The 12,728-nt window shown below is 41.7% G+C and overlaps 1 protein-coding gene and 1 pseudogene across 1 annotated transcript; both read left to right on the forward strand.

Annotated features, from left to right (window-relative positions):
• Positions 1-1,532: 1,532 nt before the first annotated feature.
• LOC137959911 (non-functional NADPH-dependent codeinone reductase 2-like) lies at positions 1,533-2,893 on the forward strand (annotated as a pseudogene).
• An 8,169-nt stretch (positions 2,894-11,062) lies between these two features.
• LOC137959055 (non-functional NADPH-dependent codeinone reductase 2-like) lies at positions 11,063-12,521 on the forward strand. The gene is made up of 4 exons (XM_068806332.1): positions 11,063-11,445; positions 11,569-11,812; positions 11,895-12,074; positions 12,168-12,521. Exons 1-4 carry the CDS (start codon positions 11,135-11,137, stop codon positions 12,390-12,392), a joined length of 960 nt encoding a protein of 319 aa, XP_068662433.1. The 5' UTR covers positions 11,063-11,134; the 3' UTR covers positions 12,393-12,521.
• The last annotated feature ends 207 nt before the right edge of the window (positions 12,522-12,728 follow it).

Consider the following 12,728-nt stretch of genomic DNA (forward strand, 5'->3'; position numbering starts at 1 on the left):
TTGGTTGACTGATGAAGTTGTGGGTGTTGCCTGAGTCCACTAAGGCCAGTAAATGTAGGTGTTGCAACCCTGCTCGAACTTGCATCGTGTTGGAGCTGTGCATGTCAGTCATAGCATAGAGGGAAATAGTTAGTTCATCCTGTCTTGCCTCAACAATGTCGTCCATTGGATGATCTTCCTCGGTGTCATCTAATACCTCCAACCAGAATAACCTCTTGCATTAGTGACCCTGGACATATTGTTAATCACAATTATAACAAAGGCCATTGGCTTGCCGTTGTTCCATTTCAGGTCTAGACAATCATTTAATGTACTGGGCTGGTGGCGTGGATGGGGAAAGATCAGCACGTGGAGTCCTTGAATATGATGCAGGGGCAGGGGTGGTCGCTCTACTTGGCCAAGAAGGTCTTCTGACCAGAGACTCTTACAGTACACGCTGCTTTGCATCTATGGTTCTGGCAAGATTCATAGCATGGGCAAGGTCTTGAGGGTCCTGCAATTTGACCTCTAGACGCAAAGCGTCTGTCAATCCAGCAGTAAAAAGTCCCCGCCAATAAACCTATCTGATACCAAGATGTTAGGGTCTTCTCGGGCCATGGATCTCGTCACCCTTTTTCCTTCTCTTCCCACCAGGTTTGCTCTTGACGTGGAGGGGAGTTTCCTGTGTTTATGTGCGTGGCTTGGAAGAGGCTCGACCCGACCCTCAGAAGGGAGAATCCGACCTCTACCTTTCTAATTGATTCAATGCTTGATTTCAATAAAGCCCTTCTCCCCTATAAATAGGATTAGGGACGCAAATGACAAACCCAACCCGTGGGTCACCAAGTCACGAGAATTACAATTAAACCAAACCAAACCAACATACATAAAAAGGAAATTCCATAATTTAAATCCTACATCTGTTAATTACCCGAGATGCTATGGAGTCCATAACAGAGTATAGGATAAGTATTGTGGAAAACCGACAAGTATCTAGTCTCCTATATACATAAACTTGTTCCTCTCTCGTGCTCATAACCAAAAATTGTATTTGTTGTTGGATTTCATATAGGATATCTAAGATTTAAAATAAATAATAAATTTATAGATAAATTATTTTTATAATTTTTTGGTTTATCTAACTTAGGTTGATAATTTTGATTAACAAGTTCCATAAAAAGATTTTATTCAGTGACATAGTCATATGGCGAGATTGCCAATTATGTCTGATTGGGTATGGGCTATTTTTCATTGATCTACCACCCATTTGATTGATAAACCTTTTGAAGTCCATTAAAATGACCTCCCTTGCATTGCCCTTGTTAGAACCCTACTACCCACTTGACCCGGTCAAGTTTGTCGGTTCCTGATGGGTCAGTCAATAGAATTGAATTCGGACTCCAAGTGGCCGTCTATGGAGATGGACAGGCCGACGGAGTCGATAAGACGAAATTGACTAACAACAGTTAGTCCGGGCTAGGCTCAGAAAGCGGAGTTCTCACGACACTTCGCTTGGTCTCGCTGTTGAAATATCAGCCACCACTGTCAGAAATCTCATCTTCTTCCCGTGTTGAGTCATTGTTCCGATTGTTTCCTTTCCGATGAACAATGGCTAGAGTTCCGGAAGCGACGCTGAGCTCAGGGCACAAGATTCCACTGCTCGGCCTCGGAACATCCGCGGAGCCGCGCCCTCCTCCCGAAGTCGTCACCTCCGCCATCCTCACTGCTATTGAGGTCGGTTATAGACATTTTGACACTGCATCAATGTACCAAACCGAGCGCCCCATCGGCACGGCGATTGCAGAAGCTATCCGTCGTGGGTTGGTCAAGTCCAGAGACGAGCTCTTCATCACGTCCAAGCTATGGTGCACGGACGGCCATCCCGACCTTGTCCTTCCGGCCCTTCAGAAAACTCTCGAGTAAGTGAAAAAAATTAATATTCGAATACTATGGAACAGATTTGCGGACAAATTGAGAAGGTGAATCTTCTTCGTTCTTCTACTTTGTTGTTCGATCTGTTTAATTTCTTGGGTTGGTCTAGGAATCTGGGGTTGAGGAGTACCTTGATCTCTATCTCATCCACTTCCCTATAAGCTTGAAGAATCGATCACCGGGAACATCACTTAGAAAGGAGGACATTTTGGTCATGGACGTGAAATCTGTTTGGAAAGCCATGGAGGAATGTTCCAAATTCGGTCTGGCCCGGTCCATCGGCGTCAGCAATTTCACTTGCAAGAAGCTCGAGTATCTCTTGGCGACTGCCAGAATCCCACCTGCAGTGAATCAGGTATGATGTCTTAATACTCGCAATCACAGAACTGCTGCTGCTGATGATGATGACTGATGAATCTGGTAATATAACGTTTCAGGTAGAAATGAACACGGGATGGCAACAGAAGAAGCCGGTGGGATTTTGTAAGGATAAGGGAATTCATGTGAGCGCCTGGTCGCCTTTGGGAGCCAACGGTGCGTTTTGGGGTTCCCTTAACGTGATGGGGAGCCCTATCCTGAAAGAAATTGCAGACGCCAAAGGGAAATCAGTAGCTCAGGTTCTTACCTCTCTCGCGAAGATATTTACGAATTCTCATCAAGGGAGAAGTGAGGCTTACATCTTTAGACAGTCTGATAGATGCGAAATATTGTTGCAGGTTGCTTAGAGGTGGCTACACGAGCAAGGAGTCAGCGTGGTTGTCAAGAGTTTCAACGAGAAACGGATGGAAGAGAATCTCCAAATCTTCGACTGGGAACTGACTGAAGACGAATTGCAGAAGATCGATCAGAGTCCACAAAGCAGAGGCTTCAGCGGAGAAGAGTTTGTTTCGCCTCTGGGGCCTTTCAAAACAATCGAAGAGCTTTGGGATGGAGAAGTATAAATCTTCGCCGGCCGGGAGTTCAGTCTACTACATAACTGTATTACGTGAGATTCAGAAACTGTAGTGTCCGGAGTGTTTAATATGGAATCACTGTGCGATGGTAATAAGAGGTGAACTGGTTTTCTATTGATCTTCTTACTGGTGCCACATCAAAGTTTTATTTGGCCTAAAATTCTCAGAGATGACAATGCAAAAGATAGATAATCAAAGCAAAGAAGAAAGGCAACAACACCACAAATGAGACCTTGGGCAAAATCATTACGTGAAATCTCTCCTCGAATCCAAAATAATAATTTTATTGGAAATAAACATGCATAAGCTGGAAGAGACCAGGAGCCGAGTCGAGCCTGAACCTGCCCACGTTCGAGTCGAGTTTGATTTAAATATTTCAAGCCAAGCTTCGAGTCGAACCTCGTCTCGAGCCTAAAATTGTTATCGAACTCGAGCCCAAAAATTTTAACCGAGTTCGAGCCGAGCTCGAACTTCAACATACATTTAAAACTTTTCAAAAAATATATATAAAATAAATTTTATATAAAATTATACATACATTTTACAGAAAATTGGGCATGACCTCTACATAAAATTGGGCTTAACCTATATATATAATATATGTATAAGATTGGGCATGACCTCTACTTAAAATTGGGCATAATCTATATACATAATACTTACATAAACACTCCATAAAACTGTTTATACATTCCATAAACACTCCATAAAATTGTCTATACATTCCATAAACACTCCATGAAATTGTTTATACACTCCACACACTCCATAAAATAGTTTAAACACTCCATACACTACATAACATTATGAATAAACTCCATACAATAATCGGACACAACAAAATTAAATGAAATATCATTATCAATTTACAATCACCCAAATAAAAACTATAAATCCTTTAAATAAAATCCTATTACTATTGGAGACTTACTAGAAAATTACAAGAAATCCTTTAAGCTCTTATAGACAAGATTATGATATGGTTCTTCTAGACACTAACTTAATACTGATACTGTCAAAGATCCTCACCCCGATCAATGTGGTGAATTCTGTAAAAATTCTCAGATACAAATGTGTATTTTAGGTTTTAAATATTTTATTTAATTGAGAAATCTTTCTCTTTCTCACTCAAGGAGTATGTTAGGGTCTTCCCAACCATGGATCTCGTCACCCTTCTTCCTTCTCTTCCCTCCAGGTTTGCTCTTGATATGGAGAGGAGTTTCCTGTGTTTGGTGCATGCAATAGTGAAAACGAGTTAAGCCTTGGAGGAGGCTCAACTTGGACCTCAGAAAGGAGAATCTGACCTCTACCTTTCTAATTGATTCAATGCTTGATTTCAATAAAGCCCTTCTCCCCTATAAATAGGATTAGGGACGCAAATGTCAAACCCGACCCGCGAGTCACCAAGTCACGAGAATTACAATTAAACCAAACCAAACCAACATACATAAAAAGGAAATTCCATAATTTAAATCCTACGTCTGTTAATTACCCGAGATGCTATGGAGTCCATAACATCACCCCCCTCGTAGAGAAAGAGCTTGTCCTCAAGCTCGAAGGTGGGGTAGAGAGCCTTAAATGACGCCAAGGGCTCCCATGTAGTGTCAATGGGGTCCGTATCGGCCCACTGCACTAAAATCTCTCAGTCGCCCTGAATTCGGCGAGCCTGCAACACTTGAGTTGGAGTGGAAAGCACCCGTCCCTCCTGCAGCGGTGGCAAGTAGGGGTGGCATCGAGCCGAGTCGAGCCCGAAGTTGCTTATGTTCGAGCCGAGCTTGATTTAAATATTTCGACCCGAGTTTCGACCCGAGCCTCGCCTCGAGCTTAAATTGTTATCGAGCTCGAGCCCAACGAGTTCGAGCCGAGCTTCGAGCCGAGCTTGAGCCTCAACATACATTTAAAACTTTTCAAAAAATATATATCGAATAAAATATATATAAAATTATGCATACATTTTACATAAAATTGGGCATAACCTATATAGATATATAATACGTGTATAAGATTGGGCATAACCTCTACTTAAAATTGAGCGTAATCTATATATATAATACTTGTATAAAATTCGGCATGACCTCTACTTAAAATTGGGCATAATCAATTTACATAATACCTGCATAAACACTCCATAAAATTGTCTATACATTCCATAAACACTCCATGAAATTGTTTATACACTCCATAAAATAGTCTAAACACTCCATACACTGTATAACATTATAAAAAAACTCCATACAATAATCAAACATAACAAAATTAAATGAAATATCACTATCAATTTACAATCACCCAAATAAAAATTATAAATCCTTTAAATAAAATCATATTACTATTAGAGACTTACTAGAAAATTACAAGAAATATTTTAAATTTTTCTTAGAAAAGTTAAATGGACCTCTTATTGCCATTTCTAAGGAAATAAATAAAATTAATAATTAATCTAATATATTATTATACTTATCGATAAATTTTTAATCACATAAAATGTCAAACACAAAATTGCTATGAAAATTGCCTCATGCTCAAAGTATTATATCATCAATTGTCAAATACCTTTTGAAAATTTTTCAATGTGGTTTTCTAACCCATCTTGGCAAGAAAATCTTACTTAGAAAATTATATGATTTTTTAAAAAGAATTTATAATTAGAAAAATATTTTGAAAAAACATGAGCCACTAATGGTCCCTATATTTCTACTAAAAATGTCTTTTCAACATTTTGATGAAAAAACCACTAATAGTTTCTAGAAACGTATTTCTACTAAAATATCTCTTCAATTTCTTTAAGAGCCATGATGAAGTGACAAAGAGTTTTTTTTTCCCCTGTTTATGATCTCACACGTAAGGGTGGCTTTAAATAAATTATATATAAAATTATGCATATATTTTTTAAAAATATAATGATAGGGGAGGTTCAGGATTGAATTTCAATAATGGATTAAAATGCACCAATATTAATCTTTTTTACTCCAATTGTTGTCTAGCTTGTTTTATAATTTTTGAATCTAGCCATAATTTATTATGACCTCCTTAGTGCCCCTAGATGAAAATTTATATTTTAGGAAAAACTAAAAATATTTTTCCTATGATACATATTCCCAAATAAACCTTTAAATAAAGTCTTATTACTATTAGTGACTTATTAGAAAATTATAAGAAATATTTTAAAATTTTCTTAGGAAAGTTAAATGGACCTTTTACTGTCTCTTCTAGGGAAATAAATAAAAATTAATAATCAATCTAATATATTATTATACTTATCGATAAATTTTTAATTAAATAAAATACCAAACACAAAATTGCAATGAAAATTATTTCATGCTAAAAGTATTACAACATCAACTGTTAAATACTTATTCAAAAAATTTCTATACAGTTTTCTACCCCATCTTGGTACGAAAATCTTACTTAGAAAATTTTATTTTTTTTAATAAAAATTTTAAATTAGAAAAATGTTTAAAAAAAATGAGACACTAATAGTTTATAGAAACTTATTTCTATAAAATTTATTTTTAATTTTTTGAGAGGAAATAGTTTTTTTTTTTTTTTTTTTTTACTTTATGATCCCTAACGTGCGAAATCGCACATGCGAGATCATCCTCGCGCGGGGGAGGGGGTGATTATTTCTCCCCTAATTTCTCCCCTGAACTTAAGGTTCTGGTTTTCCGCCGAGACGACGTGAAGGGAAGGGGGTTACGGCACCGGGGAGGACCTATCGTCGGGGATGACGGCTGTGACGGGGGCGACGATGACGGAATCGGTAGTGCGGAAACAGAGGCGACGATGAGGGGAGGAAGAAATTGAACGGACGGCCACAAAGGTGGCCGGCGAGCAGTTGCGACGGCGGTAGAGACGACAGGCGAACAACTACGTCGACGGTAGAGGTGGCGACAACAGCCGATGGGAGGGACTCAGCGGTGATGAGGGGAGGAAAATTCCTCCCCCTCCTCGCTCTCGATCCCCCTTCCCCGCTCGCGAGCCGATGAACCGAACATGACTTTGGTCGAGCTCAGCTCGTTAAGGTAAACGAGCCAATTTCGGTGCTCGAGCTCGATAAATAACGAATCGAACTGAGCCGAACTCGAGCCGCTCGCGAGCCGGCTCAGTTCGAAGCCACCCCTATTGGCAAGGGTGTATGTAGCAATAGAGAGTCGCCATTGGAGGCCTTCAATTGTGAGACGTGAAAGACATTATGGAGCTTAGCATCTGGTGGAAGCTGCAAGCGGTAGGCGACTGTGCCAATGCGTTCCTGCACTGGAAAGGGCCCATAAAACTTAGGGGATAATTTGTGACGCTTGGAAGCCGTTAGGGAGAGTTGTCGATAATGTTGAAGATGAAGCCACACATAATTCCCCGGAGAGAAGACCACTTCACAGTGTTTTTTTATCATAAGAGAGTTTCATTGCTTGTTGTGCGGCTTGGAGATGAGTGCACACCTGGCTGAGCATTGCGTCCCGTTTTCCTAAAGCCTGGTCCAAGGTGGCCACCTTGGAAGAACCGGGTTCATACGATAAAAGCCGGGGTGGATCTCTGCCATATACGACCTTGAAAGGAGTTGTGCTAAGTGTGCTATGGTAAGAGGTGTTATAAAGGAATTCTGCCCATGCCAGCCACCTAACCTACCGTTTACGCGAGTCGCCCACAAAACAACAGAGGTACATCTCAATGGTACAGTTGACTACCTCTGTTTGGCCATCGATCTGCAGGTGGTAGGCAGAAGAGAAGGCCAACTTGGTGCCTTGTAGTTTGAAGAGTTTCTTCCAGAAAGTATTGGTGAAGATGGCATCTCTGTCACTAGTAATGGACGCAGGCACCCATGTAATCTGACAATAGAATCCATGAAGAGCTGGGCAACGTGAGCCGCTATGTAAGGATGTGCCAAAGGCAGAAAATGTGCATATTTTGAGAAGCGGTCAACCACCACAAAAATAACCGATTTACCCGAAGATGGCGGCAATCCATCGATAAAATCCATGGAAATATCAGACCAAACTTGTGAAGGTAACTGGAGTGGTTGGAGCAACCCTGCTGGACTTAAGGATTCGACTTTGTTCCGCTGGCACGTTTGACAAGCTGTGCCATAGTATGTCACACTTCTCTTCATGCCCCGCCAATAAAAATCCCGATTGAGACAGAATAAACCTATCTTTTTAGGAGATACTTCAGACTGCAATGATCCCTTCTGCCCCCAGAGATAGGGCCTCCAGTGTTGGATGGTTTTAGCTAAACCGATCAGTTCCCTTTCATAGGCAACGAGTTTGTGGTGATGTTGGCCTAGTTGTCTCTTGAAATAAGCTATAGGGTGACCATGTTGCTGTAAAATCGCGCCAATACCCCCGCCAGAGGCATCACATTCAACCACAAACAATTCATCAAAGTTTGGTAACTGCAGTACCGACGCCGAAGATAATGCGGCCTTCAAGTGCTCAAACGAAGAAGTTGTTGTGTCGGACCAGAGAAATGCATTTTTCTTAAGGAGTTTGTTGAGAGGAGTGACAATCTATTTGTAGTTACGGATGAATTTTCTGTAATAACCAGCGAGTCCCAAAAAAACCCCTTAACGCTGAGCTAGATGTGGGAGTAGGCCAGTCGGTCACGACCTGTATTTTGCTCCGGTCGACTTGCACACCAGTTGCTGAGATAACGTGTCCCAAATATGCCACCTCTGACGTGCCCATATAACATTTGGATTGGTTTAAAACCAAATGATGGGAACGTAATATAGTAAATACCTGGCGGATATGATGAAGGTACTCGTCCCAGTGTTTGCTATATACCAGGATATCATAAAAAAAAACAAGAAAAAACTTCCGCAAGAGAGGATTAAATACCTCATTCATTAGGGCCTGAAAAGTGGAAGGGGAGTTGGAGAGACCAAATGGCATGACGAGAAACTCGAAATGCCCATGGTGTGTGCGGAACGCAATTTTTTCCATGTCTGAAGGATGAAACCAAATCTGATGATAACCTGACTTCAAGTCCAGTTTTGTCAATAAAGTGGCACCATGTAATTCATCTAATAGCTCATCCACCACTGGTATGAGAAATCTATCTTTAATTGTATGAGCATTGTGGTCCCTGTAGTCAACACAAAACCTCTAGGACTTGTCATGTTTCTTGACCAGTAACACGGGGAGGAAAAGGGAGACCTGTTGGGCTGAATAATCCCTTGGGCGAGCATAGTCTAGCAGTAGCGCTCAATTTCATCCTTCTGTAAGTGGGGATAACGGTAAGGCCGGACCACCACAGGTTCAGTCCCCAATTGCAACCTTATGCAGTGATCACAAAGGTGAATAGGCAGAAGGGTAGTAGGGTCTGAAATAAATCACCAAATTCTGTAAGTAAAGTTTTTAACTTGCAGTGTTCAGCACTCTGGACCTGAATTTCCTGAAGAGTGTAGGGCACAATAATATGTGTGCCATGAAGGGTAATCGGATGCTGGCCAGCTGTAAACGTCATGGTAAGTGCCTTGAAATCCCACAAGATCGGCCCCAACGTCTGGAGCCATTTAATCCCGAGTACCAAGTCAAACCCAACCAGTGGAATGACAAAAAAATCGGCTACAAAGGAGTGCCCTTTAATACAAAATGTTGTGGAGGGAGAAATACCCGCACTGGATATTTTGGCCCCATTGGCCTCTGAGACGGATATGCCGGTGTTTTGTTGAATGACCAATCCAAGCTGTTCGGCGGTTGGCTGACTAATGAAGTTGTGGGTGTTGCCTGAGTCCACTAAGGCCAGTAAATGTAGGTGTTGCAACCCTGCTCGAACTTGCATCGTGTTGGAGCTGTGCATGTCAGTCATAGCATAGATGGAAATAGCTAGTTCATCATGTTCTACCTCAATAATGTCGTCCACTGGATGATCTTCCTCGGTGTCATCTAATACCTCCAACCAGAATAACCTCTTGCATTAGTGACCCTGGACATATTGTTCATCACAGTTATAACAAAGACCATTGGTTTGCCACTGTTCCATTTCAGGTCTAGACAATCATTTAATGTACTGGGTTGGTGGCATGGATGGGGAAAAATCAGCACGTGGAGTCCCTGAATATGATGCAGGGGCAGGGGTGGTCGCTCTGCTCGGACAAGAAGGTCTTCTAACCAGAGACTCTTACAGTACACGCTGTTTTGCATCTATGGTTCTGGCAAGATTCATAGCATGGGCTAGGTCTTGAGGGTTCTGCAATTTGACCTCTAGAGGCAAAGCGTCTGTCTATCCAGCAGTAAAAAGTCCCCGCCAATAAACCTGTTTGATACCAAGATGTTAGGGTCTTCTCGGGCCATGGATCTCATCACCCTTCTTCCCTCTAGGTTTGCTCTTGACGTGGAGAGGAGTTTCCTGTGTTTATGTGCGTGGCTTGGAAGAGGCTCGACCTGAACCTCAGAAGGGAGAATCCGACCTCTACCTTTCTAATTGATTCAATGTTTGATTTCAATAAAGCCCTTCTCCCCTATAAATAGGATTAGGGACGCAAATGTCAAACCCAACCCGTGGGTCACCAAGTCACGAGAATTACAATTAAACCAAACCAAACCAACATACATAAAAAGGAAATTCCATAATTTAAATCCTACGTTTGTTAATTACCCGAGATGCTATGGAGTCTATAACAGAGTATAGGATAAGTATTGTGGAAAGCCAACAAGTATCAAGTCTCCTATATACATAAACTTGTTCCTCTCTCGTGCTCATAACCAAAAATTGTATTTGTTGTTGGATTTCATATAGGATATCTAAGATTTAAAATAAATAATAAATTTATAGATAAATTATTTTTATAATTTTTTGGTTTATCTAACTTAGGTTGATAATTTTGATTAACAAGTTCCATAAAAAGATTTTATTCAGTGACATAGTCATATGGCGCGATTGCCAATTATGTCTGATTGGGTATGGGCTATTTTTCATTGATCTACCACCCATTTGATTGATAAACCTTTTGAAGTCCATTAAAATGACCTCCCTTGCATTGCCCTTGTTAGAACCCTACTACCCACTTGACCCAGTCAAGTTTGTCGGTTCCTGATGGGTCAGTCAATGGAATTGAATTCGGACTCGAAGTGGCCGTCTATGGAGATGGACAGGCCGACGGAGTCGATAAGACGACATTGACTAACAACAGTTAGTCCGGGCTAGGCACAGAAAGCGGAGTTCTCACGACACTTCGCTTGGTCTCGCTGTTGAAATATCAGCCACCACTGTCAGAAATCTCATCTTCTTCCCGTGTTGAGTCATTGTTCCGATTGCTTCCTTTCCGATAAACAATGGCTAGAGTTCCGGAAGCGACGCTGAGCTCAGGGCACAAGATTCCACTGCTCGGCCTCGGAACATCCGCAGAGCCGCGCCCTCCTCCCGAAGTCGTCACCTCCGCCATCCTCACTGCTATTGAGGTTGGTTATAGACATTTTGACACTGCATCAATGTACCAAACCGAGCGCCCCATCGGCACGGCGATTGCAGAAGCTATCCGTCGTGGGTTGGTCAAGTCCAGAGACGAGCTCTTCATCACGTCCAAGCTATGGTGCACGGACGGCCATCCCGACCTTGTCCTTCCGGCCCTTCAGAAAACTCTCGAGTAAGTGAAAAAAATTAATATTCGAATACTATGGAACAGATTTGCGGGACAAATTGAGAAGGTGAATCTTCTTCGTTCTTCTTATTTGTTGTTCGATCTGTTTAATTTCTTGGGTTGGTCTAGGAATCTGGGGTTGGAGTACCTTGATCTCTATCTCATCCACTTCCCTATAAGCTTGAAGAATCGATCACCGGGAACATCACTTAGAAAGGAGGACATTTTGGTCATGGACGTGAAATCTGTTTGGAAAGCCATGGAGGAATGTTCCAAACTAGGTCTGGCCCGGTCCATCGGCGTCAGCAATTTCACTTGCAAGAAGCTCGAGAATCTCTTGGCGACTGCCAGAATCCCTCCTGCAGTGAATCAGGTATGATGTCTTAATACTCGTAATCACAGAACTGCTGCTGCTGCTGATGATGACTGATGAATCTGGTAATATAACGTTTCAGGTAGAAATGAACACCGGATGGCAACAGAAGAAGCTGGTGGGATTCTGTAAGGATAAGGGAATTCATGTGAGCGCCTGGTCGCCTTTGGGAGCCAACGGTGCGTCTTGGGGTTCCCTTAACGTGATGGGTAACCCTATCCTGAAAGAAATTGCAGACGCCAAAGGGAAATCAGTAGCTCAGGTTCTTACCTCTCTCGAATTTACGAATTCTCATCAAGGGAGAAGTGAGGCTTACATCTTTAGACAGTCTGATAGATGCGAAATATTGTTGCAGGTTGCTTTGAGGTGGGTACACGAGCAAGGAGTCAGCGTGGTTGGCAAGAGTTTCAACCAGAAACGGATGGAAGAGAATCTCCAAATCTTCGACTGGGAACTGACTGAAGACGAATTGCAGAAGATCGATCAGAGTCCACAAAGCAGAGGTTTCAGCGGAGAAGATTTTGTTTCGCCTCTGGGGCCTTTCAAAACAATCGAAGAGTTTTGGGACGGAGAAGTATAAATCTTCGCCGGCCGGGAGTTTAGTCTACTACATAACTGTATTACGTGAGATTCAGAAACTGTATGTCCGGAGTGTTTAATATGGAATCACTGTGCGATGGTAATAAGAGGTGAACTGGTTTTCTATTGATCTTCTTACTGGTGCCACATCAAAGTTTTATTTGGCCTAAAATTCTCTGAGATGACAATCCAAAAGATCGATAATCAAAGCAAAGAAGAAAGACAACACCACCACAAATGAGACCTTGGGCAAAATCACTACATGAAATCTCTCCTCGAAACCAAAATAATAATTTTATTGGAAATAAACATGCATAAACTGGATGAGACCGTCTAC

The sequence above is a fragment of the Aristolochia californica genome, unplaced genomic scaffold, assembly GCF_029961685.1.
Source record: "Aristolochia californica isolate CCGP_79_NKW_82.1479 unplaced genomic scaffold, dmAriCali1.0.hap1 SCAF_3, whole genome shotgun sequence".
Classification (NCBI taxonomy): domain Eukaryota; kingdom Viridiplantae; phylum Streptophyta; class Magnoliopsida; order Piperales; family Aristolochiaceae; genus Aristolochia; species Aristolochia californica.

Coding starts and splice junctions, on each gene's coding strand:
- LOC137959055 (XM_068806332.1), top strand. CDS start 11,135: ATGGCTAGAGTTCCGGAAGCGACGCTGAGCTCAGGGCACAAGATTCCA. Junction 11,446..11,568: donor GCCCTTCAGAAAACTCTCGA/GTAAGTGAAAAA, acceptor GGGTTGGTCTAG/GAATCTGGGGTTGGAGTACC. Junction 11,813..11,894: donor TCCCTCCTGCAGTGAATCAG/GTATGATGTCTT, acceptor ATAACGTTTCAG/GTAGAAATGAACACCGGATG.